Genomic DNA, 26240 nt, shown 5'->3' with positions numbered 1-26240 from the left:
CTGTGATCTCATCAAATAACGGAAGCGATGGCGGATGGCAACACGTACACTCGTCGGCTGCGCAGCCGCAGACGCTCAGATTCGACGTCCTCGGAGGAAGAGGAGGATCCCCAGCGTGTCACAAGGAGTGGCAGTCGGCGCTATGGTATCTACACGCCTGAGCCAGTGCAGCGTACACTAGAGCTGCGGTCGGACGAGTTTGAAGATGATGATGAAGAAGAAGACAGCGATTTTGAAGAGCTGGACGACTATGGTGAGACAGTTTACCGAAGTACGACGTATCGTCCACCTCAGGTATACGAACAGGACGTAGTCGAGCTTGAAGATGTCCACGAAGACGACGAAGTGGACATTGAAGTGCAGGAAACACCCGAGCACGAGGCGCAACGCTCAGAGCTCAAGCGACGAGCGGCAGGCGCTGCCGCGTATTTCAAGAAATCAAATAAAGTTGACAGAATGTGGCAGAAAGTGACAGACTCGAAGGCAATGAAGACTATCTCGAAGTATCTACGGAGATTCTGGCGCTTCATGCTTCGCAACTCGTTTATGGCGGTGAACGTGCTGTGGCTGCTAGCGCCACTGTGCTGCTTCGTGGTTGCGATTACAGTTCCGCACCATTTGACGACTGCTTTCCAGTACGTGGACGATTTGTCGTCTAGCTGGATTGGTGGTCGTGGAAATGCAGACGCTGGATTCGAGAAGGGAGCGATGCGCTCCGTCGTGCAGGAGATCGTGGACATGAAGTTGGTAGGCTTGAACGAGGAGATCGGTATGCTGCGCCAAACTGTGCAGACGCAGGAGCATGAGATTGAAGCGCTGAAGTTGTTGCACGTTACGTTGCGTCTCGATCTCGATGAACAACGGCAGAAATTCAGCCTGTCAGAACCCGATAGCGCCATCAACGTCCACATTGAAAAGGTTGTCACCAAGCACACTGAAGAACTGGTGCGTTTGCGCTTGCTACGTCGTTTTTTTTCGCTGTTTAGAGATATCTAACTTGTAGAGCTTCTGATTTAGTGGGAAAAAATCATCGACAGGACTTCGCAGCTACAACAAGACTTGCAAAATGCAACAAAGCAACAGTCGGTGATTTCTTCAGTGCTAAAGGAGCAGGAGGAGAAGATGGATGTAAGTCCGGCACCCTGTTTGTTCTTCTTTTGCAAGTGTATTGACCTATTGTCGCTGAATATCTTTGTCAGTCGGTTCAAACCATCGTGGAGAAGACTGCATCGACGCCAGCGCCGGATGCAGCTAGCGAGAACGCGCGAGCGATGAAGAAAGAGTTTACCCAATGGCGTCAATCGTTTGAGATCGAGCTACAGTCTGAGATGCAGCGTAAAGTGCAGGCCATTGAAAGCCGCATGTCAAGAGTGCTACAAGACGAGAAGGACGCACTCTCGTCAAGTGCTGATGCTCTACGTGGCTTGGATGCCACCGATCCAGGAATTCTCCGAGTAATTGAGGTTGCCGTTCAAGCTGTTGAGATCAAGAAAACAGGACGTGTGGATCACGCTGCTCTTGCGAACGGAGCCTCGGTGATTCATTCAGAGCGGTGAGCTGCTTACAACAACAGGGATATTTTACTAACTTATTCATGTCATTGCCATCGTAGCGATCTCCTGTACCAAGACAGCTCGTCTCCTGTGCAGCTGCTGGCCCAACTTGTAGGGCTAAGCGACTCCGACGGTGACAGTAGATTCACGTCGCCTTCTTACCGTCGTGCACCGGCCCCATTCTTGGGGCAATTGTTATCTTCCGGAGAGAATCCGTGGTGGCTGTCACGCCATAATGGTCGACCGGAGACTGCACTATCGGTATGCTCTCAGTATCTTCTGGTTCGTATTGCATTGGCTGATGGATAATGCATTTTCAATAGGAGACGATGGAGATTGGAAGTTGCTGGGGTATTTCCGGCTCCTCTGGCCGCCTCTCAGTGAAGTTCGCGCAACAGATTGTTGCTGACGCGATCACCATCGACCACATTCCGGCACAAATCGCATCCGACTTCAGCTCTGCGCCGAACCAGTTCCGTGTTCTGGTTCGTGAACGAAGACGGCTGCGTTGGTGCTCAACGTGATTGTACTAACGCTTGATCCTTTGTTCTAGGGCATATCGGGTCACCCATTGCGAGAAACGGTGGAGCTTATTTCGTTTGGAAACTTTTCCTACGCAAGTAATGGACCAGCTAGTCAGACATTCAAGCTGACGTCGTCTCTGGTACGTTTTTCTCTTACTTACAGATTGGTATGAATGTGCAGTTCTGACTTGTAATGCGCTATAGAGCCAGCGCTCTGCTATTGATGGTATTACGTTGGAGGTGCTGTCAAACCATGGTAATCCCGAGTACACTTGCCTGTATCGCTTCCGGGTGCACGGCCAACCTGCCTAAGATGCGGTAAAGTAGCGGTAACAAACGCAACAGTAGTCTAAAGCAAATGCTGGATCGACACAATTTATTCTATGAGAGCCACAAAGGACATCTTCACGTTGACTAAGCGTACTTAGACGCAGCGTTTTCCAGCGTTTGCTTTTCACCCATTCGAATGTGTAGACATGATCGCAACCACGAGGCCATTTGCTGGTCGTTAGCTCGTAAGAACGCGTCGTCCTCCTGTTCGTAACCACAGTGATCAGCTCTGACTTAAAATGCTTCAGCAACGCAGGCTTTACGTACCTCGAGTGTGGAAGAATGCTGTTTTAACCGCGCTGTCACCAGGCTGCCAACTTCAGAGTGGACTTTGTGCTTCAATGACATGGGAAGAGCAAGAGAAATGGTTGAATCTGCTGCTCCCGACTGCGACGCAGCCTGCGTGATAATCTCGCTCAATTCCTCTGGTGTCGCGAGTAATATTTCCAGCCAGTGCTCGGCGTTCGGAGCGAGTTGTCCATCATGATTAAACCTTAAGCTTCTCAGAGCAGGTATGTCGGTTGAATGACTGCCGGTAGCAGACTGCAGCAGCCCGCGCTTCTGGAGAAAAGCGGGGTCTGCTGGATTGGGCTGTTGCAGCGCTATTGGCATCGGTAGAGTGACGACGTCGTACGGATTGTTCGGTGTGGTGAAGCCGTAATTGCGCAAAAGTCGAAGATTGCTATGGCTTCCGTAGTTGATATAAAGTTGTTCGCCCGGTTCGTATGCCTTGGTGGTGTGTACTGTAAAGCCCTTCTGGGGGTCAAATTCCTGAACGCATTCGTCACTAAAGCATTTGACCGAGTTAGTATTATCAAAAATAATGAAAAATAACATAACATTCGCTGCGTACCCGTTGTCAGCGTGGTTAAACCAGTCGAAGAAAGGAATTAGGGCGAACGGTTGGTTTTGACCAGACGTAGCGCGTGACATTAAGATGGAGATGGCCCAAAAGAACGCCTCTGCGCTCACAAACTGGTTATTGGTGCCAAAAAGGTGTTGGTACACCTGAGAGTAAAATCGCGCTCTACAATAACGACGTTGTTGCACCACAATATAAGTCCCGCATCGTGGTCTAGATAGCTACCATCTCGCGTACCCATGTTGAACCGCACGACGTGCCTCTTCGCAGCCCTGTAGTTCTTTAAACTTCCTGTCATCCCAGTATAAGGGTAGATCTACGTAGCGTGGTAAAGCACTCACATAGAGCTCGTCCAGTGGTGGTTTGTCCACACTCGCCATTGCCATCAAAAGGCCATCGGGGTCCTCTGCATGCGGGAAGTTTACCAGCATGTGAACACCAAGCACCAGCGCACTAGGTACGAAAGATGAGCCCTCTCTCAGTGCTTTATTGGACGCCAGTAGCTGGTCCAACTGGCTCAGGAAGCCTGGTGCTTTCTGCTGCGCAGTCTCCAATGCATATTCGGCCGAGAAGGGATACCACACGTCCTGCCCAGCTTTAAAAACTAGCGTATCTTTTGGAATGTGCTCGCGCGCCACAATCCCCACACCCATTTCAGGAATCGAGCGAGCTTCCACCGCGCTGGACACCACACATCCACGCGTGTGACGCACAACCTCCGCGATGCGTTTCAAAGCCACCTCCATCGTCGAAATTGTAGGACAAAGCTCGTCACAGATTGTGATGTGGCGCACCAAAACCATCTCACTATGTCCGTCTTTAATTGACCTTTTTGTGGCCGTTTTAGAGAAATATTGAGGCTGTTCTTCGGACATAAAGCTTGACACGCCACTTTGGTGGTCATTATTCAATCTACGCTTGGTATCAGGTAGACATCAGTGATTGATACATTGGCCATGGCGGAGCAGGCAACAGCAGAGCAAGTTAAGTCCGTGGAGGAGCTTGTTTCCTTCCTATCGCACCCGCGGCCGGAGCTGCGCAAGTCGGCGTCCAGTCTACTCATCAACATGACGGCCTCAGATCAGGGAATGTTCCAGTTGCTGCAGCTCAAGAAATTCGACGTAGTACAAGCGCTTTGCCGCGTCGTGAGCGATATGCGCCCCATTGCCGAGGATGCTATCAAGGCGCTTATCAATCTCACAGCAGCCAACCCAGCGGCTTGTGAGCGAGCACTTAAGTACGACCTATTGAACCGTGTTATGACCCAAGTGGAAGACTCCGAGTGGCGCCTCACCGACTATTCCATGATGCTATTGGCAAACGTAACCACAACGCCCGAAGGTGCCAAGGCGCTTCTCGGCTACGACGACAAGGCCACAGATACCACGCTTGCTCTGCGTGAGAGGAAGATCCGCACGCTTACCAACGCGTTCTTGGAAGGAGAACCAGAACCCGATGGAGTGGAAAGCTCCACCGGCGAGCCCAAATGGGACGACGAATACCAGTATGTTGCCAACATCTTGGCCAACATCAGTCAGCTCGAACAGGGCCGTGATTTCCTGCTCAAAATGCGTCAGAGCACGTCTCTTGCAGGTGCACTCCTACCGCAACTTAAGTCCCCTAATGTCGTGCGTCGACGAGGTGTCACCGCTGCGCTGAAGAACTTGTGCTTTGACACAGACAACCACTTTTACCTCTACGATCAGCTGGACATCCCTACGCACATGATGGTATTGCTTGCTGGCCCGGAAGAGCTCGACGAGGACGACAAAATGGGGATGAACCCGGTTGTGTACAGCCAAGGCGACAAGAAGAAGCGTGAGCACGACAGACTAGTTCGTCTTGCTGCTGTGGACTGCTTACTACTGCTGTGTACGACCCGCAACGGCCGTAAGGAGCTACGTCGCAAGAAAGTGTACCCAATTATCCGCGATGCTCACTTGGTGGAGTCGGACGAAGAGATTGGCGACCAGATCTACAAGCTTGTGGACTTTTTGATCCGTGATGAAGAAGGCGACGAGCCTGACTGGGACGAGGTGCGTGCAAAGTCTTTCGCTGCTGAGCAGGAGACCAAGACGGGCGAGAACGGCGCAGTGGTGCAGCCTCCGACTCCGGCTGCTCCAGTGAAGGCAGTTGAGGCTAAAAAGGAACTAGAACCTGCAGCGAAGGGCGAATCCAAGCCAAAGACAGTCGAGAGGAAACCAGTTACTGCGTCCTCGACTCTTCCTACGACTGGAGAAGACGAGGAAGTGTCGAAAGATATCGCTGACGGACTTGCGAACGAGATTTCAGCTTTAGATGTGAGCAGTGACGAAGAAGACGAGGACGACCTCGGTGTGGACTAAGCGATAGAGGTAGCTGCAGTTCTGCTTTTATCTTAGAATCATTTCGCTCATGTATTATCGTTTGGTGTTCATTCATTAGCTGCTACACGCGTGCGTATGAACAGAATAAAGTATATGGATACGACACGTTATTGCCTCGGTGCTCGCTGGACGAATGCTTGGTGCCTCAAATGGCTACTGGCGAAGCCTACTGTACTGTAGACGCTCTTGTTATAATCAGGTTCATAATTCGTCATTGGCGTCCGGCAGATCGCAGCGGCTTCATCGGCATTGATACATAAGAGTACATGCTTGATTGATGAGCATGTCTACGCGCTCTTACTAAACGCAAGAGGCTCGGCTGCCACTGCCATGAAGCGTTCCTTGCTGAACTTCCGTCGCGCCGCAGTGAGCTTGGCCAACTTCCCCACTCCGTTGTGAGAGTTCCATATCATTTCCTTCAGCTCGTCAATGCAAGGCGTTAAGCTGCGCTCACTGTACGACGAGTGATACTCCAACGTCGACGACTGTAGCAATAGACACACAAAGACACACAATGTCAGTCACTGATAACATGGAGATAACGCTCCACATATGACGTACCCAAGCTGGAGCATCTCTCATCTGGGTCCGAGCAATGTGCACTGCCGATGCGGCGATAGTGGACGGTAGGAATTTCATGAGTTTGTAATCCTGCAAGCTGTGGTCAATGACGTAGTGAGCGAAGTGCTCCACTCGATCGTCACACGTGCGAGACGCCTTGATAAACCGCTTCATGAACTGGTACGAAGTCGGGAAAGTCACTCGGAAGCCAATCGTGGCCAGCATCTTCGCTTCCATCTGGAAAACTTCTTCGCGAGTGTATGCGTTGTCTGTGATTTTGACGAAATCTTCGGCTTCCGGGGGGTAGATCTCCTCGTACTTTGCAGCGATAAACATAGCCGACACACCGATAAGCTGAAGACGCTGACGTCCAACCGACCGACTCTTCTCCAAGTATTGGTCGATAAGCAGGACAGCGATGTGCAGCGTCTGCGGCAACAATCCGTACTTGTAGTGCACGTCCACAAGCCAATCTACGAGGATTGCACGCATCTTAGAGTTAATGTCCGACTGGCGAGCCATATACGAGCTGCTAGGCTTGCGCTTCTTCTGTAAATTACACATAACCACCGTCCAGATCAGCTTAACAACTCGGAACTTGCCGGTTCCATACATAACGCGCTTACCTCCGTCTCTAGTTGGTACTTTGTGATGTCTTCAGCGTACTGCCAGCACGTAGTCGGGTCATGTTTGTCTTCCGAGTCAATGTCATGTTCATCTTCTTCTGGAGTGGATGGGGTCATGTTGACAGTTGATGAGATCTTGTCCTTTCGTCCCAGAGAGCCAAAGGTGCTGGTTGTGGAAGAAAGCGGACGACTCATCCGGCTGATGATCGACGAGGAGCTGCGGCTGCTTAGAGACGACGTACTGCTGGTTGTTACGCTGGCATGGCGACTGGTAAGATTCACGTTGCTGAGGTTCCGCTTGTTGGCGTTGGCGGTGCTGAGTGTGCGACTGCCAATGTTGATATTACTGACACTGCGCTTACTGGCAATGACCTTCTTCTTGGCCAGCGCTCCAGCATTTGAGACTGAGGAGTTCATGGAGCTCATAGTAGCCTTCTTGATCTGTAGCATAATACATTGTCACCTCACTTGTTGCACTACAACCTCTCTTGAGTCACAGAACGTACGTTGATCCTGTTGGTCACATCGCCCAAAGCGGAGCGACGATTGGTCACATCTCCTAGAGCAGTTCTGCGGGGTCCTGCTGTGGTTGTACTGCTCTGTGACTTCATGAAACGCGGGCGCTTCTCGGGGTTGCCGTCATCCTGCGCATCTCGCAGAATCTGACGCTGCAGAGCATAAGAAAGACACAAGATTGAGCCTAAATGTTCTGAAGTATGACGGCTATTTATATGCACCTTTCCGGGGCGAGAAGCAGCTGGATCTGCGGGCATTTCGTTCTCATTGTTGATTCGGACGCTCCTTCGGGTGAATGACATGACTATTGGCGTGTGGAGGACGCAGGGGAAAGAGACTAAGGAAACAGAATTTGACGCGTGCTATGGACAGGATGGGCGTGGGTGAGATGCCGAGAAGCGATCGATAGCCTTGAAATGCAGGTAGATCGCGGCCTGAAGGTGCTCCACTTCGTCTTCGGTTCGGTTTTGGGGGAAAAGCACTGGAGGGACACAGTTGACTTGGATTCATTAAGCTGAAAAAGTTCTTGGATAGTAGCCAATCAGTAGCCGGCTTTTTAAATTTTTAAATGCGTACCGGTTGCTACCGGTAAGGTAGTCAGATTCTTCATTCTAAGCTTACTGTGAAGTTTTTTCCTTCGAGATAATACATGTATTTGGTGACGCTAACAAATGTATTTACAGTTCATGTCTGAGGAAGTAAGCGATACTTGTATTAATACTTACAAATGATGCACCACTGGGGTGTGCATCCAAGCGAAACGAGTACCAGTAATCGATAGAGCATCAGTCAAATGCTAACTCTCTTTTTGATTTGAGACACAAACGTTGCCTTTGATATCCTGCAATTAACAGCGTAAGCGTGGGAATGGCTCGCTCACTTTGTCAAGAGCTTCAAGACAAGTCACTACAGTACTAGCACGTTTGGTGGTCCTCCGTCGCTTAAATATACTGATCTCCTTAAACTTCTCCTCCAACAAACCTTTAGATCTCGTTCTCCTCTACTCGTATGAGATTCTTCTTAACGGTTTTAGCGCGAGCGTGCAGTCATGAGGTGACAACTTGTCACTGACAAGTACTTTAGTAAACAGCACTTACACAAACGATGTTATAATCGACTGAACCCTTCGGTACCTAGAAAAACGCCAGGTTAAACGATATAGAGACGCACACTTTTACGAAGCACCAAAATCAGCTCGTTTACGTGTGTGTTCCATCGACATCCTGATCATCACACTGCGATGAACATGATGCCGATGTGGTCACATGTGGAATGAAATTCGCTCTGCTGCATCAGTGAATGCGAACTGCCGCAATTTAATGATGCGCTCTTTTCGGCCAATCGCTGCGCTTTAATGTGAGCATTCGGAACAAAACAAGGTCAAATGCGCAACTTGAAGAGCCATCTGAGTCGCCATTCTCAAAGGGGGGCGTCGGTTTTCCGTGAGGCAAACGGACAGGCATTTTCCGCTCAAGATTCTCTCTCACAACGTAATTTGCGTCCAAGTGCTCAAGTGGTTCCTCTCGTGTCTTCCTCTCCAGCAGCCTTCCAGTAAAGAAAAACACCACAATGAGCACCACGAGCGTCAAAGTTTCCCGCATGAAGAAAGTGGCGACGCTGGGTAAGCGCAAGAAATCCATCGATGGTGCGTGGCAACTACATAGTATCTTGTAGCTCTATGAGATCTTGTTACTGACGTGTGTATGCGTCTACAACTGACAGCCGACGACGTAAAGAAGATCGGCAAGAAGGACGAGTTCGATCCGAACCAGTTCTACGTCTCGCTCACGTCGCACGCCGAGCAGTTCGGCGTCGAACCCATTCGCATCCGTGTAAGATATTTTCCTCCTTCAATACAATAGCAAAACCATGCCTCTAACGGTTGTTGTTGAGTAGTGGGGCCAGAAGGAGCCTGATGTCCGTGGGCCGATCATCGGTACCAATCGCCACCATAAGTATCGTAACGCCATCGGCGCTCACGGTGGCTCATACTGCATCTACCGCGGCTTGGCAGTAGCTTCGGGTGCCATTGATAAGAACGCAAAGACTGACTTGACCCACACGACACCTGCTGCCAAGATCGGCCCCCACCCGTCGTGGGCGGACCCTGAGAAGATCGTCACTATCGATCCTTTCGGTGCTTGCGTTGTGGAGGCCTTCCCCGAGCACTACCAGAAGGGATACGACATCCGTCCCACCATCGCCGTGACCAAGGCACACATGGACTTTCCAGAGATCCACGAAGCTGTGCGTCTCGGTCGACTGAAGCCCGATGGCAAGATCCTCAAGAACTCGTCACAACTCGTCATCACCAAAGCTGCCATTGACCCAGTGTGGTACCTCCCTGGAGTGGCTAAGCGCTTCAACACGACTGAGGCCAATCTACGTCAACAGATATTCCAGGAGACCAACGGCATGTATCCGGAGCTCGTGACGAGAAACGATCTGAAGGTCTTTTTGCCGCCAATTGGAGGGTAAGCTCGTCATTTTTGATGAAGAAGTGCATGGATACCAAATATTGAGTTTTTTTTTTTCTACAGCTTGACGATCTACATTTTCGGATCTGTTGAGGCCATTTCGGACCCCACGAAGAAGCTGGCGGTGCGTGTGCACGACGAATGCAATGGCTCTGATGTGTTCGGGTCGGACATTTGCACGTGCCGTCCGTATCTTGCCCACGGCATTGAAGTGTGTGTGCAAACAGCGCAAGAGGGAGGGTGAGCTACTGGAAGATGGGAATACAGAGGCTAGCGAGTAGACATTGACGTGGATTTGTCTGTTTTCAGAGCCGGTATCATCGTGTACTTCCGCAAGGAAGGTCGCGCACTGGGCGAAGTGACCAAGTACTTGGTGTACAACCTGCGTAAGCGCCAAGAGGGCGGTGACAGCGCAGAAGAGTACTTCAACTGCACTCAGACTGTGGCTGGCATCCAAGATGTGCGCTTCCAAGCGCTAATGCCCGATGCTCTGCACTGGCTTGGCATCACCAAGATCGACAAGTTCGTATCGATGAGCGACATGAAGTACGACGCCATTGTCAAGTCGGTAAGGCGGGTGTTACTCAGTGTGAGCAAGGATGTCACTCTTTTTACTAAATCTACGTTCGTGTGCGCAGGGTATTGAAATCGTGGAGCGTATCCCGATACCGGAGGAGCTGGTGCCGAAGGACGCTCAGGTGGAAATCACCGCCAAGGTGTTCGCAGGCTACAACGGCGGCAGCGTATACAAGGTAGACAAGGAGAAACTCAAGCAAGTCAAGGGTCGTGATGACAAGGAATACGAGGATTCCGAATGAGTTAACCCCTCTTTTCACCGGTCGCTATCACAAAGACTCCAAGAATCCACGCACTTGTAGCGCCGACTGATTAGGCTAATAAGGCTGACAGCGAGGCTGTTAACGATACTTTTTGCACGATTCAGCAAGGCAGACAACGAGGCTGTTAACGATACTTTTTTGCACGATCCAATTAACTTCTGACTTCAAGGCAACTTTTTTGCTTCGATTTTGGCTGATGCAAATCACAAAATGATTTATTTAAATTATGTAACAGTGGTGTGGTGCAGACCATGTTTGATTCTCAAGATCCACATCACTTTGGCAGGACTCGACGCGTTGAGCCGTAATACAAGCGCGGCGCCATGATCCAGTCCATGTTCATCATGACCACCACCGGGTGCGCATCCCCGCATCCTTCTCTAGCATGTACATCATCGCTAACTATATGTGTTTGCCACAGTGAGGTTATCATAGAGAAGCACTGGCGTGGCATTACGAGTCGCAATGTGTGCGATTTCTTCATGGAGGAGGTCAACAAGTACCGCGAGCGGGAGGATGTCCCTCCTATTATCACTACTAGCAAGTATTACTTGGTCAGCGTCTTCCGCGACGACCTATTCGTGCTTGCAGTTGTCACCAACGAGGTCAGAACTCTGCCGAGCTTTATTCCCACCCTCCGAACTAAAACCCATACATGCAGATCTCTCCTCTGTTCGTTATCGAGTTCCTACACCGAGTACTCGCGGTCTTCCGGGACTATTTCGGCAACTTCGACGAGAATTCCATGAAAGACAACTTCTCGACAGTCTACCAGCTACTGGAAGAGATGCTGGACAATGGCTACCCACTCACCACGGAGCCTAACGCTCTTAAAGCCATGGTGGCTCCTCCCTCCACTGCAAACCGCATCGCTGCCATGGTGTCCGGCAAGTCTCGTGTAAGCAACACACTACCGGACGGCGCCATCTCCAACATCCCGTGGCGGAAAAGTGGTGTGCGCTACACGCAGAACGAAATCTACTTCGACATTGTGGAGGAAATCGACACCATCATCGACGTATCCGGTCGCATGCTCTCGTGCGAGGTGAACGGCGTCATCCACAGCAACAGCCGCCTCTCGGGCGTCCCAGATCTCACCATGGTGTTTACAGATCCTTCGGTGATCGACGACTGCTCGTTCCATCCGTGTGTGCGGTACTCGAGATACGAACGTGAACGAGTCATCTCGTTCGTGCCGCCTGATGGACAGTTCGAACTCATGCAGTACCGTGTTCAGGTTCAAGAACTCGTGCCGCCTGTGTACTGTCAGCCACAGATCGCGTACAATGACAAAGGTGGCGGTACGCTGGACCTGGTGATCGGCACACGCGGGATGCCCACACTCAACTCGAATGCTAAGAAGAATCTGCAAGTCGAAGAAGTTACAGTCGAGGTAACGTTCCCGAAGAGTGTGCGTACAGTGGATGTGAACACGGAGCACGGCACGTGTCTGTTCGACGAGGCTTCCAAGACTGTCAAGTGGAATGTGGGCAAACTGGGCAAGAAGGTGCTGAATCCGTCGCTTCGAGGCAACATCATCCTTCATCAGAGTGCGTCAGTACCCGACGAGAAGCCTGTTGTGGTGCTCGGGTTCAAGGTGCCCATGTCTACTGTCTCCGGTCTGAACGTTGAAACGTTGCTCATCACTAACGAGAAGTACAAACCCTACAAGGGTGTGCGGACGATGACCAAGGCTGGACGCTTCCAGATCCGGACGTAGAACGGTAACAATGTACCCATCGCCTTGGAAGGTTGTGTAACCCGTAGCGTAGTCTGATGAATAGATACTGTTGTCTTCAACAAGTACTGTAAGGCAGATCTCAAGCGCAGCAACCACTCGAATTGAACCCACTTCTGCGTGAGACGGGCCGTTGAATGGTTCTTCATGACGTTGCAGGTTTTTTCTGGTCTTGCCATGCGTGGTCGTTACATTTTGGTCGTCTAAGGCATATTTTTCTCCGTCCCCGCAATGGTACGGAAGATGTCAAGCTCCAGTGCTGTATTGCAGCCAGCGATAGCAATGGAAGCAGCTATGGCGACGACGGCATCCGAACATGACATGAGCCCGAGATCGAGGTTCTGTATCGACCTTGACATCACACCAATGGAGACGAGTGAAGTCAGTGCTTCCCACTCTCCAAGCAAATTCTTCTGTCGATTCGACCCCGTGACGAGGAAAGGAAGACTGCTAATGCTGCTGTTCGTTCGTGACGGTAGCTCGACTCTGCAGGAAATGAGTCGACTGGATGTGCTGCGCATGACACAAGAAGCGGCAAAGCTTGGAAGTGAGTCTCCTGCTAAACCGTCTCAATACCGAAGGCCAGGAACAGGTCGGCGAGCGAGTGGACATGTACAGGCTCAACCAGGGCTAGATGGAGTCTGTGACGTCCAGGTGCGAGTATCCTTCAAGCGGCGATGTTAAGCATTGAGCTGACTTTTGCTTTACTGTTAGCGCGTACACGCCAGAGACATTCGCAGGATGGAGAATGCGTTCTCAGCATCCAACGAACCGTCCATTATCCTTCGCAAACAAACAATTTTCTTTAGCGCTGGTACGATAATGGAATGTCCTGTGACTATTTACTACTGCAGTATTAACCATCGCTGCATCCCTGTAGATCCTTTGCGCGCGATCGTTCTGCGAGATGCCTGTTTGGTTTACGTTCCTGACGGAGCGGACAGTTTGATCTCCATGCTCAAGCAGGACTTCCTGACTAATGCACGGGACAATGCAGAGGCTCCTTTCGAGTTCAGGTAAAACATCGATCACGACTATTGAAACCCGGCATGGACAGTCACTGAAGGATGCTTGTCGTTATGCAGAGCGTTGGAGGCGTTGCTAGCGACACTTGCAAGATACTTTCGAGCTCAGTATGATCAGTTGTCTCCCGCTATTGTATCCGACCTCGAGCACCTGGTTCAAGGCAACTTGGACTCACACGAGCTGGAACGTCTACGTGAGTTCAAGAACACGATGAACGAATTTGAGTCTCAGGTGGATGGAGTGCGTCGTGTGTTGATGGAGTTGCTGGACAACGAAGAAGACCTCCGCCTACTCTACCTCACCAAAATCTACGAGACTCCAGACCTCTTGTCGGATCTCTATAGCTTCGACTCGGAGGAAGCTGAAGTACTGATTGAAAACTACCTCCAAGATATCTTCTCCACCCGGACGACAGCCGATCTGCTGCAACATCGCATTGCCAATACAGAGAGTCTGGTGACGCTGAAACTGGACTCGAAGCGAAATTATCTGCTTCGAGTGCAGCTCGTCTTCTCGCTTGTATCGATCAACATTTCCGTCGGCACGTTGATCTCCGGTGTGTTCGGTATGAATCTCACCTCAGGCGTGGCAGACGCATCTGGCTGGTTTTTGGGCGTTGTCATCTTCACTGTTGTGCTCTTCATCACCACGACGTATGCTGGTATAATTTTCTTTAAACAGAAAGGAGTAATGCTCAAGTAAAACAAAGTTCCCGATAATGAGGAGGTTGCAACACTGGCAGTAATCGCTTTGATAGACCAGACCACGGTCGAACTAGCAAAATCCTCGCTCGTTCGTCAGCACGTGGGTGTGTTTTCGGACAAGAAATACAGGTGCAACTACTACAGCAACCATCCACACCAGCTTATCATTCAGAAGGATGTTGCCAAATTTCACCAGTCTCCTTTGTGTGTATGTGCGCTACCGCTCCATGTTTCATTGGTTCTCAGTAAGTGCCGGGGACAGGTCGCTAAAATACGGGTGGACCATAGCATCCGCAGCAGTGATTCGCTTTGCCGGGTCGTACTGCAGCATCTGCTCCAGCAAGTCCACACCATCTGCGTCCAGTGTTGGCACGAGGTGTGCCAAGTTTTCCGGCGCCGGATACACAGGGAAGTCCCGCTATAAATGGTCATTCAACACGGTTAGATAAACCCGCTCAGCATGCTTGACCCATTATTGATTAAATACAAGGTCTCACTCTGTAGTCCGGGAGATCAACAATGGCTGGATAAATCTCGACAGTTGGTGTGCCCAGCAGGCGGAAGATGCGGTCGAGCTGGTCCGCTTCCGACGTGCCAGCGAATAGCGGACCTCCGTTGGCCATCTCAGCGAAAATACAGCCCACGCTCCAAATGTCAACTGGAGTTGAATATTTCCTAAAAAGTGTGTTAAAAAAAATCAGGAATGTCATCGCAATCGACATAACTTTTAAATTACTCACCGTGATCCCATAAGGACGTCGGGAGCGCGATACCAAAGCGTCACAACCTCATGCGTGTAGCTTCTCACCGGAATGCCAAACGCACGAGCCAGACCAAAGTCTCCAAGCTTGAGCTCTCCCTCACGATTGATCAGCAGGTTTTGCGGCTTTAAATCACTGTTGGTACAGCAGGAAACCAGCAGTGAGCTTCCATTTCTATCGCCTCAAAGGCAATACAACTGAGACAAAATGACGCACCGATGCAACACACGGTGCTGGTGACAGTAGGCGATGCCGCGCAGTAGCTGGTACAGGAAGGACTTGAGAATGGGCTTCTCTAGCCCCTTCTCGCAGACGTCCAGATACTTCTTGAGGTCCTGGTCCAGGTACTCGAACACAAGCGTGAGCTTGCGTTCCGTGTGCACGATATTGTACAGGCGCACAATGTTGCAGTGCTGAAGTTCCTTAAGCAACGAGATCTCGCGGATGGCCGTGCTGGGAATGCCTTCGTCCTCGGCCTCAAGGCGGATCTTCTTGAGGGCGATCACTTCACCCGTCACGCGGTCCTTAGCCTTGTACACCACGCCATACGTGCCTTCACCGATCTTCTCTAGCTTCTGGTACCGCTCCATGGACTCGGGTGTGTGCGAGAAGCGCTGCCGAAAGCGATGGAAGGTAGGAATATAGGACTCGATTGTGAATGGGCTTTTCAACTCTGGGTGATTGGGAAATTCGACCCTTTTTTTGCTCTTATTGAACGAAAAACACATCTCTTCGTGAGACGGTTGGTGAATCAAAAGCTAATCTTTTTTTCTTGAGATCGGTTTTAACTCCCTCTATTGTGACCGCGAGATCAAGATTTCGATTATACTTCAAAAGTAGTAATTACCGGGTCGGGAAAGTTGTTTTTGTATTCAAGAGATTTTTATCGCTTGCAAAAGAAAAATCTGCTCTCGTCGTGGTTTATATCAGTAACGTTTTCGTCTCCATTTAACTAAACCTGTTGCGTGCTGTTGCGTATGTGCGCCTAGTGCTCGTTTCTGATGAAGAAACAACTTGCTATCCATGCTCAGTCGTTAAATAGTGACTCTTCTTGACAATGATCGGTGATTATGAGACTTTTTAAAAATGCCAATCTTGTTAAAAGAATCATGCAGTAATCATTTATCCACTCTGAATGTGGTTTTATATCCAGCACCAACACTCACCCCGTAGCGCAGTGTTGGAAAAACCAGTGGTTGCAAAAACCAGAACAACCAAAGCACCTGTACTTTTGGTTCTACCACCTGGTTTTTCATGGTTCTTTGGTTTTTTGTAAGAGTTGTGTGGTTGACTAATTGCATTTTTGTGCTCAAAGAGGTTTCTGTTGGCTAGAGAGAGACCCCAGCTCCGCGTCGCGTGACTCTTTCGGGGTCAACCAACGGTGCCGTGCGTCTTGTGGTCAAGAGGCTGAACTTGCCTTTGCTGGAGTGACTTGGATCAAAGGTTCTTCGACTACTTGACGCTATTGATTACGACGTCGACATCAGTGGGAACCGCTTTGAAGTTAGCAGTGTCAACGCGCAGCTAACCAGAAGATCGTAACGCATTGGTTCTCATCGCACAGTATGAGCCGTTGGATGTCTCACACATACGTGTGGAGCTCAGTATGCTGCTCTTTGGGGGGGGGCTACGTAGGATCAACACCTGGTTTAAACTTTGGCTACGGATTCGGCGGAGGACTGGGAGGAAACGTACCGCCGAGGACATGATGAAGCTAGTGCTAGCGAAGGATTGTTGCTGGATATGCAGCAGGCAGTGGAGATGCTGGTAGCGGCGACGGAGAGCGATACAGCTGCGGCGGCTGTAAGAGGATGCGACGTTGAGGATATTTTACTTGGAGATGGTAGTGCAGCGGACTTTACAGAGAGCGAAGCGTCGGTACTTGCGAGGAAACTGGTAGAAGAAGATGTTCTTCAGCCGTTTTGTTGCTTGTGTAGCTTTGTGTATCGAGCGAATCGGGTGTATCGTGTCAACAAGGACCATTGTTTAGTAAAGGAAGCTCAAATGGTGTATATTGATTGTTTACTTGATGACGAAAGCCACCAGGATGAAATTCAACGTTGTCGTGGTCATCTGCTGTGGTTACATGACAGTGCGTTCCAGCAATTGTTAACGCAATTTGACCGACGCGAAGATGCTGATGACGAAGGGATATCAGGGATGGATGGCGTCCAAGCACTGCTGAGATTTGGAGCGTACAGTGTTTCTACAGCTCTTGCTCTAGCAAATGTTGCTACATCACGAACATCGTGTGGAATACTTTTCCAGCAGTGACGTCAGCTCTGGAATATCGTTTCAAATGAACTCAATGGCTAGATACAAGAAAGTGTGCGTCGGAACATCACTTGATAAAGTCGATAGCTACAGCGATGCAAAACGCCATGCGGTTGTCTCCAGTGAACGAGCAGCACGTTCAATGGAAGATCATCGCCGGCTGGAAACCCAAGTTCAGAAGCTCAAAGGGAAGTACGTGAGACTTTTCAACCTCTTCTCCTATTGCTGGTGCTACTGGACGCACTCGTCACCACAGTTCTCTTACCAGGTCCGCTAAAAATGAGTCTTGTGACAGGATTGTTATTGTGGCTCACTTTGAGTGGCGGCACAGCTACTTTATCTGCAAAAGCTCAGGCCAAAGCAGAAGTTGAAGCAAGTACAATTCACAGGGAATACTCGGGTGGTTTGACGGTTGCTCGGTGCTTTGCAGATGAGCTGGAAGACGTCGTGACTGGTGGCTTGCGCGCCTTCTCGCAGCATTTATCAGTTGAGATGATAATGGGCACTTACTGACGGCGCCGAAATGGCTGTGGACTTGCGAAGTGCCATACTGTGCGTGCAAAAGAGAATGTGTCACCTTATTGAAATTCGTCAAAGCAATAACGAACCTACCTGGTTGAGCCAACGGTGTGCTGGGTGTTTTCGACAGCTCAGCTAAAGTCACCTTTTGCCCGCGCAATCCTGGAAACCTTTGTTCCTGAGGAAAGAGTCTGTCATTGTGTCTCGGAAATGGACGTCGGTCTCCCTCTGGAATCGGGTCGGTTGACTGGATTTTGATCGTCTCGAGGACTGCGGCAAAACGCTTTTCTTCTGCTAATGACGCGGCTGCTGCAGCTAACGGAGATCCTGTATTGTCAGCGGCAGCGGTAGTATCGAAAACGGGGGGATCGTCGTCATCTTCGAGCTCGCAAAGTACTGCCTGCCAGTACTCAAACGCAGTGTCAGGTCCAACGACGTTCCCATCTTCAGCATCCACCTCAGGCTCGAGACATTCGAAGCGATCATCGCGATATCTGAGGCGTGTGCGTTCTGTGGGGTCGATTAGTCGTGTATATTTACTAGATGTCTTCGCGTCATCTTGGCCGGCGTTGTACTCACGTACCTTCTTCCGAACTAAAGCAAGTTTTCGTGCTTTATCTGGCGACATCCTGTTCCTCTTGGCCGTGTGAATGAGAGCTAGCTCACTAAAGTAACGTTCGCAAGTTGCTGTATTTACAGCAATAGATAGAATTACCAGTGCGAGGTCTGGCAACTTGCTGCGTGGCATCTCGGAGCGCATACAGTTCCAGTACGCGTCAACTGAGCTGAAGTCAACAAACGATAGCCCTATGACATCGTCATTCATGATCCAATTGTGCAAATCTTCATACAATCCTGACATATTCTTGCCAATGTTGAAGCGCTTGAAGTAATACATCCCAATGCGGCAAAGTGAACACACTGAGGTCAGTGGTGTTTTGTCTAAAATCGCTTTAGCCGCTTGTCTGTGTGCAGGGTGTAAGAAGAGCGCAAGAAGCATAAGAGGTTGCTCACACTGCCGCCATCTTTTCTCAACTTCTCGAACAAGGTTTTCGCTCCCGTACTGGTTCTTTGAAAACCCAGTGAAGATGTCGAGGTAACACACAACGACGTCGGCCATTGTGTTTTCATCGCGCTGTAACTTTAGCGATGCATACGCAAGAGGGCGGACAACGTTTTCGGCGTCTTCAACCGAATCCCAGAACGTTTTTTCTCCAAATACCCGTAATACCGAAGGAAAATCTGCTACATCTCTGAACTTGACCTCCAGTAGCTCCAGTGCACTTCGGATTCGCAACAGAGATGCGAAGCACCCATGCATGCTATTCCATCTCGTCTCACACAACTGTTTCACCTTTAAGCTGTAGCCATAGGTTTCCCTCATGCACGCATCGGCTTCGACGAGCCACTTGGCCGAAGATGAATTCAGGGCGCTGACAGCATCCGATGCCTTCTTGGTGACTTCTGCGTAGTCAGACTTGAGAACCGCTTTTACCAGATTATTTAAGTCGTGTGCGAAACAAATGACGAAAGCGACCTCTGTCCAGCGAAGGCTTAAGATCCTGCGCGCCCTACCGCATTGTCCCGCATTGTCCGTAACCACCGCCCCAATTTTCCAGCCTTCTTGCTGCATTTTTATCATCACCTTCTCCATTTGTTCAGCTATGGCTACCCCATCGTGACGGGAACCAGTAGGTAAAAGTCCGTAGGCCAATACTATTCCAAATAACGCCAACTGGCAGCCCAGCAAGTGAGCTCGTGCGATGTTCATCCAGACATCAGATAAGAAATTCACGCGGCCTCCTGTCTTGGCTTGGCACCGGCTCAGAGCTGAACTTTCGTGGTCTTCACAAGCCTTAGCATATTCATCTAGTATTGGTCCCCCGAACGTCTTGCGTTTCGGAAGAGGGTCAATTCCACCAGACATCTTGTTCGCATGGCGCAGCATCCGAGCAGTGGTCTGTCGCTCAATGAAACTATCAGGGAGATTATTGTCTGCCTGGAACTCAAGTATATAACGTATCAAAAGCTTCATTTCGTCAGCCTGTGAGATGCCGACGTAAAACTCATCGATTGTCCGTTGTCGTTTTGCACTCATTTCCCCAGCAACTTCGTTACTGCTACCGACGTATTCGAGAGGCGTGTTGGAAGTCGTGTTGGCTTGGACATAGCCAATGTAGGCTGGGCAGCGCTTGAGGTGGCTTTTGAAATTCTCGATTCGTCCCTTTATTCGCTTAGGTTCCGGAAGGCTGTACGTCCCGTCAATCTGCTTTGAATTCCTGTATACCTGGTCACAGTGCTTGCAAACGTGCCAAGTCCTGTTGTTTCCGCAATCGACACCAAGATTGGCAAACTCGAGGCGCTCGTCACTGGCGGGGTTGCCCATACTGCTCGTATTAAAGAGAGTGTTGCAGAGGATCTCGTGTCGTGTAGCAATACCAGTAAGTCGAGGATGCAACGCTGCCGAGCACTAAATCTTAACTGATTTCAACCTTAAGGCTACATTACAAAGTGTGCACATTTTGGCAGTGTTTGAATCTGGTCGGTACAAAAACCAGTTTTAAACCAGGTTGTAGTGGTTGAACTGGTTTTTGGACCTGGTTAAACCATGGTTTTTGAACAACCAGCAAAAACCAACAACCAACAACCAGCCAACACTGCGTAGCGTTAAAAGGCTTAGCTGCAGCAACCAGTGGCTGCCATGCCTTCCCCATTGCTCGTTTTTCTTCTGTGATGATACGTAACTTGCAGCGCATAGATACTGGTCGCTTTTCCACTATTTCGCCATGAATTCTGCCAGTCATGAAATCAGCCCAACGTCAAGCTACCACATTGATCTTGATGTTGATCTGGTGTATCGAGGTGGCTGCAGCACATCTGACCATTTCGTTTGCCGGTTTGATCCTGCCAAAAAGAAGACAACGAAGCTGCTCATGCTAGTATTCGACAACGGTGGTAGTTCGAGCCTCAAAGAGATGGATCGACTGGAGGTGTTGCGCGTAACACAACAAGCTGCGGAGCCTCGGGTTCAAAAAGCTGTGAAGGTCACATCGTCAGGACCTGCACCAACGTGTGGTGTCCAGGTAACCGTGCTATGTCCATGACGTTCCGACTCCGTTATTCTAGCTCATAAACAACAGCTCGAGACATTCGCAGAATGGAGAATTCGTTCTCAACATCCAACGAGCCGTCCATTCGAAAGCAGGCAATTTTTTTCAGTGCTGGTACAAATTCTTTAGTATTTACGTAGCTTTACATACCACTAACCTGGGTTTGCACGGGGCTAGACCCGCTACGTGCTATCGTACTGCGAGACTCGTGCCTCGTGTACGTTCCCGATGGAGCAGACAGCTTGCTATCCAAGCTCAAACACTATTTTGAGCTGCAAGCTGGTGATGATGACGGCGCACCATACGAATTGAGGTTGGTGCTACAAGTTCATTTTATTCATATGGAAAGGTAAACGTAAACCTCGCGTTGGTTTGCTACGTATTGTGCATAGGGCACTGGAGGCGCTGCTAGCCACACTTGCAAGATACTTTCGAGCTCAGTACGATCAATTCTCTCCTGCTATTGTATCCGACCTCAAGCACCTCGTCCGAGGAAACCTGGACTCCCGTCTTGAACGTCTACGTGAGTTCAAGAACACGATGAACGAGTTTGAGGCTAATGTGGATGGAGTGCGTCGTGTGTTGATGGAGTTGCTGGACAACGAAGAAGACCTTCGCCTACTCTACCTCACCAAAATCTACGAGACTCCAGACCTCTTGTCGGATCTCTATAGCTTCGACTCGGAGGAAGCTGAAGTGCTGATTGAAAACTACCTCCAAGAAATCTTCTCCACTCGGACGACTGCCGAGCTGCTCCAACACTGGATCACCAACACGGAGAGTCTAGTGACGCTCAAACTCGACTCGAAGCGAATCTATCTACTGAAAGCTCAGCTCATCTTCTCGCTCCTGTCGGTCAACATTGCGGTGGGCACCTTGGTCTCCGGTTTGTTTGGCATGAACTTGGCTTCTGGCGTGGATACCGCAGACTACTGGTTTTTTTTTTTTTTTTTCAGCGTCGTCGCCGCCATCGTCGTCTTCTTCATCCTCTCAATGGGCGGTGGCGTGCTGTTTTTCAAGCACAAAGGCGTCATCCTAAAGTGAAAAGAGCCTCCCTTGTGATCCCAACCGCCATATCTTTTCGCTGAAACTACCACAGCCGTCCGTCAAAGGGACGTGAACCTTATCATGTATTTGAATCTTCTTATAACTCAAACCACCTTGTTGTAATGTCGGAGCCTCTGGAATTCTCGGACATCGAAGGTGACTCATCTCCTTCTCGGCTGCTCGGTAGTCAGCTGTCAAGCGAGTATGCCAGCCCTTCAACTTCGTACGGGACGTACCAACGCATGGTCGAAGTGCGGTCACCGGAATCTGTCGAGCTCAGTGGCTCAAGTCAGGGTCCGTTCAAGAAATTCGGATGCCAATTTGATCCTGGGGCGAAGAGCGGTCGAGTGTTGATGATGGTCTTCGATCGGAAGGGGAGACCCACGATGAAGGAAATGAGTCGTCATGAAGTGCTACGAATGACGCAGGACGCTGCAGAACCAAAGGACGAGGTCATTTCTGAAGAGGGCGCTACACCGGAAATGGAGAAGATGACCCCACCTCCAATGCGCAGACGTAGTAGCTCTACTATTGCTGGGAAGATCTGGAGACTTGGTCAGCAGAATCGACAAGCCGGTCAACAAGATCTCTACACTGTCGGTGTTCAGGTACGCTTGCTATAATCTTTAGTACCTGTCATCGTTCACAGCAGTATCTAACTTCACGTACCAGCGCGTTCACTCGCGTGATATTCGCAAGATGGAGAACGCGTTCTCGGTGACGAATAAGCCTCGAATTGTCACTCGCAAGCAAGCAATCCTGATCAGTGCTGGTAAGAACTGAACAATTGCTACACAGAGTACAGCCCCCTCACAAGTTTCTGCTGGTTTATAGATCCATTGCGCGCCATTGTGATGCGAGATGTGTGCCTCGTGTATGTTCCAGACGGAGCAGATACCCTCTTGTCCGTCTTGAAGACGAAATTCGCTGAAACTGCGCGTGAAGATGACGCTCCGTTTGAATTCAGGTTAGATTAATCGACCTGGAGGACCACGCTTGAGACTAAATATTGCGACCTTTTATCAGAGCCGTCGAAGCCTTACTAGCAACGCTTTCGCGCTACTTTCAGGATCAGTTCGGCCAGTTATCTCCCGTCGTTGTCAGTGCTCTGGACGGGCTGATGCAAGGAGGGTTGAACGCACGAGAACTCGAGAAACTGCGGGAGTTCAAGAATACTATAAACGAGTTCGAGGCGCAAGTGGACGGTGTGCGTCGAGCACTAATGGTGCTACTGGACAACGAAGAAGATCTTCGTCTGCTGTATCTCACGAGGCTGTACAACGAGCCTAACCTACTGTCGGATCTCTGGAGCATCGACTCGGAGGAGATCGAGGTGTTGATCGAGAACTATCTCCAAGACATTTTCTCCACACGTACCAAGGCCGAGCTGATGCAACACCGCATTTCGAACACAGAAAGTCTCGTCATGATGCAGCTCGACTCGATGCGAAACTACTTGCTCGGTGTAGACCTCATTTTCTCCATCGTGGTCATCAGTTTGTCTGTCGGCACCTTCATCGCTGGCGTCTTCGGCATGAATTTGCATTCCGGACTGGAAACTGCAGATGGCTGGTTCCTCGGTGTCGTCATCGTCACTATTGCGCTGTTCCTGGTCATGACCATTGTAGGCATTCTCTACTTTAAAGGCAAAGGTGTTCTGCTGCAGTAAGGCCTGCAACTTATGTAGCCATGACTCAAAATAAGTATCGTTATGGGATTTTAGTTTTTAGTCCGAGTTTGCTCCTCCAACCTTTTTTACTTTAGCACCAATATCAAATGATGTCCTCATCCGGCACCGGCAGCTCCAATGCCAGCGCCTCACCCGCTGCTTCCACGTCCTCGGCGTTGACATTCAGCGAGTCAGATGCCGACTTCGAACGAGCACTCAACTCATACGATGTACCTGTCGTGGCTGAGGCGCTACGTCGATATCTTGCGGCCGAGACGCAAGCAGGCTTATCCTCCGGCTCAGCAGCCAAACGGCAGTCTGCGCAGTTGCGTAGCGTCTTCTACGAGCGGTTCAACCAGCTACTGGACCGCGTATTCGGTCTCGACACGGTCTCCAAGCAAAAAGACGGCGGATGGCTTGACTACAGCGCAGGATTAGGCGTGACGCCCGCTCCAGGTTCAGCTGCTGCACAAGCAGCCAAGAAACGCGCCGAGCAGAGACGCGAGCGCGCGGCGGCGGGTGTAGCAACCGATGAGGACGACGTAGACGAATTTCTGTCCAATTTAACCACCAGCGGGCGCGCTATCGTCAAGCTATTGGGTGGTGGAGTGCGCTCCGAGGACGGCTCGGTGTTCCAGTTCCTCTTTCGAGTGCAACATCCAGTGGAATTTAAACTGGCGCTAGATATGCTGCCAGAACAGAGCAAGATGTCGATTGCCAGTGGTCGAGGGGCCAGTCTGCTCTTCACGCAGCTGCTACATAAGCCTCTGGCCAAGCAGCGACTAGATCTACGCAGTCCGGAGCTGCTCGTGTCCATTAAAGAGTTGTATCTGTTCTATTTCCTACGACATCCAGCGAGTTCGTCACATCCAAGTGGAGCCACGACGTCTACAGCTTCCGGAGCGGTGGAGTCGAGCTCTGGCTCCAAGACATCGACGTCTACAGCTGCCAAGACCCGCCAGTCTGGTTGGAGAATGTACGTGAAGGACGGAGTGACAGCACTGACAAGAGGAAACCCATACAACGTACTGCTACTGCAGTATCTGAGAGCTTTCCTGCCGGACAGCAACCGCGGCGTCAAGAGCCGCTTCCACGGCAAACTCCTCAAGGATTCGAACCTGTTTCTTCACATTTTGATCGAGTTTTGGCTGCGACAGAACCTCATTTCGATCTCGGATGAGCCTGTGGGGGCTTCAACTGCTGCTCCGGGCGTCATTCGTCCACCACCGCCAGCCAATATGCCAGCGAGTCCATTTGCCTCGGTATACACGTCCACAAGTTACATGGCGCCGTCCGATGATCTGTTGAGCTCATTGCTGCTGACTATAACTCACTTGCTCTCGGACTCTTTCTTCCCTGCTCCATTGGCGGAAGACTCGAGTGGATCGCAGACTGGCGCTGGAGGAATGGTCGTCGGGAGTGGAGGAGTGTATCTGAGTCGAAGTGTCACGATGTTGCGTCCTCCGTTGTACGCGTTCTTCCGGCTTGTGTTCTCTCGGGCTCCTATAGGACTCTCCCCGACGGCGTTTCTGGCTATTACGGATGTTTGGCTCGCGTATATCCAGCCGTGGCATTGTCGATCTTGGATCGAATCCAAGGACCCAGCGATAACAGGTCAAGACACAGTACCAGGGTACACATCGGCGTGGGAGAGCTACGTACTGGCGAATTACCACTTCTACACGACGCTGTTAGGTGCGTTTGTGGAGCGTGCGAAGGAGCTGGACTTCTCTGCAGGTGACGAGCGCAACTTGCAGATCGTCGACCGTGTGTTGAGTGTGTACAACGCCGATCTGTTGACTCTACTGCGTCGAGCATCGCTGCATCTCGAGAAGTCGCAGCCATTCGCCATGCCTTTCAGCTTCAACCGCAGCTCCAACTTTGCACGTTCACGTAGTGGCAGCTTCGGTTCCTCGTCGAAATCCAAGTCGACAGCGGGCGATGCACTCACGGCTACTCAAGCACATGTACTGACGTTCTACTGCAAGTCCTTAGGCATCGAATGCACGCCTGTCCCGCTCCACGAGAGTTTCCATCGCGACGCTGAACGTCTCTTTGACAAGCTGTGGGAAGCTGCAGTGACATCCGCAGCGACGTCTTCTACCTCGTCTCCTGCAGACTTGTACCACAATGTGAGTGCTGTGTTCCGTGCATCCAGTTCCAAGACGGTTGACAAGGTGGCCGAGCAGGTTCAGCGCTTGAGTCGCATGTTACGACGTGTGTTCGAGATCTCAGACGCCTATGTGGCCTCAACGGCTCACTCTCGCTCGTCGTCTACTGCTACAGGTAGCGGGTTGGAGTCGTTCGCACCTAGTCGAGACAAGGACCTGCCGCACTTGCTCTCTCGTGAAGGTGTCTTCCAGCTGCAGTACGGAATGCGCTTGTGCTCTCCCGACACTGCCGAGTACCTTGGTGACCCGATGCTCAGTCCTATTTGTTCCTACGAGGTGGCGTGGCTCGTACGACTCTCCTACAAAATCTCCACATGGCTCAACGCGCAGTTCGGGTTCGTTAACCCGTACCATGGCAAGCAACTGGAAGACAACTTGGAAGTGGACCCTGCTAGTCCATTCGTGCGCTTCCGGTTCAACTTGCGCTTCTTGGCCAGCAAGGTGAACCTCAGCTACCTCGCAGCCTTCGTGCTCTTGTTATACGTGCTCTACTTCTGGTAAAAGGAACGTTGTAGACGACGAGAAATGCCAACACTTGTGAATTGATGGCGGTTGTTTGTGTTTTTT

General features: G+C 50.6%; 12 protein-coding genes across 12 annotated transcripts; 7 read left to right on the top strand and 5 right to left on the bottom strand.

Moving 5' to 3' along the window:
* Nucleotides 1-27: 27 nt before the first annotated feature.
* On the top strand, nucleotides 28-2403 carry PITG_17997 (uncharacterized protein; the record flags this gene model as incomplete). The annotated part of the gene is made up of 7 exons (XM_002997883.1): nucleotides 28-945; nucleotides 1018-1128; nucleotides 1200-1552; nucleotides 1613-1814; nucleotides 1877-2038; nucleotides 2107-2217; nucleotides 2282-2403. 7 exons carry the CDS (start codon nucleotides 28-30, stop codon nucleotides 2387-2389), a joined length of 1965 nt encoding a protein of 654 aa, XP_002997929.1.
* Nucleotides 2404-2491: 88 nt separating this feature from the next.
* Nucleotides 2492-4015, bottom strand: PITG_17996 (uncharacterized protein; the record flags this gene model as incomplete). Its single annotated transcript, XM_002997882.1, has 4 exons — nucleotides 2492-2611; nucleotides 2675-3194; nucleotides 3261-3434; nucleotides 3507-4015. The coding sequence occupies 4 exons, from the start codon at nucleotides 4013-4015 to the stop codon at nucleotides 2492-2494; spliced, it is 1323 nt and encodes a 440-aa protein (XP_002997928.1).
* A 169-nt stretch (nucleotides 4016-4184) lies between these two features.
* Nucleotides 4185-5614, top strand: PITG_17995 (uncharacterized protein; the record flags this gene model as incomplete). Its single annotated transcript, XM_002997881.1, has 2 exons — nucleotides 4185-5392; nucleotides 5450-5614. The coding sequence occupies 2 exons, from the start codon at nucleotides 4226-4228 to the stop codon at nucleotides 5612-5614; spliced, it is 1332 nt and encodes a 443-aa protein (XP_002997927.1).
* Nucleotides 5615-5922: 308 nt separating this feature from the next.
* On the bottom strand, nucleotides 5923-7640 carry PITG_17994 (Cyclin B; the record flags this gene model as incomplete). Its single annotated transcript, XM_002997880.1, has 5 exons — nucleotides 5923-6120; nucleotides 6197-6745; nucleotides 6823-7263; nucleotides 7329-7490; nucleotides 7560-7640. The coding sequence occupies 5 exons, from the start codon at nucleotides 7638-7640 to the stop codon at nucleotides 5923-5925; spliced, it is 1431 nt and encodes a 476-aa protein (XP_002997926.1).
* Nucleotides 7641-8835: 1195 nt separating this feature from the next.
* Nucleotides 8836-10822, top strand: PITG_17993 (uncharacterized protein; the record flags this gene model as incomplete). Its single annotated transcript, XM_002997879.1, has 6 exons — nucleotides 8836-8983; nucleotides 9061-9170; nucleotides 9235-9812; nucleotides 9879-10055; nucleotides 10125-10383; nucleotides 10454-10822. 6 exons carry the CDS (start codon nucleotides 8908-8910, stop codon nucleotides 10631-10633), a joined length of 1380 nt encoding a protein of 459 aa, XP_002997925.1.
* A 105-nt stretch (nucleotides 10823-10927) lies between these two features.
* PITG_17992 (P-3 complex subunit mu, putative) lies at nucleotides 10928-12374 on the top strand (the record flags this gene model as incomplete). The annotated part of the gene is made up of 3 exons (XM_002997878.1): nucleotides 10928-11012; nucleotides 11076-11259; nucleotides 11316-12374. The coding sequence occupies 3 exons, from the start codon at nucleotides 10978-10980 to the stop codon at nucleotides 12372-12374; spliced, it is 1278 nt and encodes a 425-aa protein (XP_002997924.1).
* Nucleotides 12375-12686: 312 nt separating this feature from the next.
* On the top strand, nucleotides 12687-14120 carry PITG_17991 (CorA Metal Ion Transporter (MIT) Family; the record flags this gene model as incomplete). Its single annotated transcript, XM_002997877.1, has 5 exons — nucleotides 12687-12984; nucleotides 13033-13046; nucleotides 13107-13206; nucleotides 13273-13408; nucleotides 13478-14120. The coding sequence occupies 5 exons, from the start codon at nucleotides 12687-12689 to the stop codon at nucleotides 14118-14120; spliced, it is 1191 nt and encodes a 396-aa protein (XP_002997923.1).
* Nucleotides 14121-14261: 141 nt separating this feature from the next.
* Nucleotides 14262-15514, bottom strand: PITG_17990 (cell division protein kinase, putative; the record flags this gene model as incomplete). Its single annotated transcript, XM_002997876.1, has 4 exons — nucleotides 14262-14540; nucleotides 14620-14797; nucleotides 14863-15018; nucleotides 15100-15514. 4 exons carry the CDS (start codon nucleotides 15471-15473, stop codon nucleotides 14355-14357), a joined length of 894 nt encoding a protein of 297 aa, XP_002997922.1.
* Nucleotides 15515-16644: 1130 nt separating this feature from the next.
* On the top strand, nucleotides 16645-17476 carry PITG_17989 (uncharacterized protein; the record flags this gene model as incomplete). Its single annotated transcript, XM_002997875.1, has 4 exons — nucleotides 16645-17078; nucleotides 17152-17294; nucleotides 17336-17412; nucleotides 17453-17476. The coding sequence occupies 4 exons, from the start codon at nucleotides 16645-16647 to the stop codon at nucleotides 17474-17476; spliced, it is 678 nt and encodes a 225-aa protein (XP_002997921.1).
* A 12-nt stretch (nucleotides 17477-17488) lies between these two features.
* PITG_23118 (uncharacterized protein) lies at nucleotides 17489-18424 on the bottom strand (the record flags this gene model as incomplete). The annotated part of the gene is made up of 1 exon (XM_002997874.1): nucleotides 17489-18424. The coding sequence occupies one exon, from the start codon at nucleotides 18422-18424 to the stop codon at nucleotides 17489-17491; it is 936 nt and encodes a 311-aa protein (XP_002997920.1).
* Nucleotides 18425-18618: 194 nt separating this feature from the next.
* Nucleotides 18619-20062, bottom strand: PITG_17988 (uncharacterized protein; the record flags this gene model as incomplete). Its single annotated transcript, XM_002997873.1, has 2 exons — nucleotides 18619-18641; nucleotides 19252-20062. 2 exons carry the CDS (start codon nucleotides 20060-20062, stop codon nucleotides 18619-18621), a joined length of 834 nt encoding a protein of 277 aa, XP_002997919.1.
* Nucleotides 20063-23612: 3550 nt separating this feature from the next.
* PITG_17987 (uncharacterized protein) lies at nucleotides 23613-26174 on the top strand (the record flags this gene model as incomplete). The annotated part of the gene is made up of 2 exons (XM_002997872.1): nucleotides 23613-24375; nucleotides 24448-26174. The coding sequence occupies 2 exons, from the start codon at nucleotides 23613-23615 to the stop codon at nucleotides 26172-26174; spliced, it is 2490 nt and encodes an 829-aa protein (XP_002997918.1).
* Nucleotides 26175-26240: the final 66 nt, after the last annotated feature.

Source organism: Phytophthora infestans, genomic scaffold, assembly GCF_000142945.1.
Source record: "Phytophthora infestans T30-4 supercont1.65 genomic scaffold, whole genome shotgun sequence".
Classification (NCBI taxonomy): Eukaryota; Oomycota; class Peronosporomycetes; order Peronosporales; family Peronosporaceae; genus Phytophthora; species Phytophthora infestans.
This window is presented reverse-complemented; position numbering and strand designations above follow the sequence as displayed.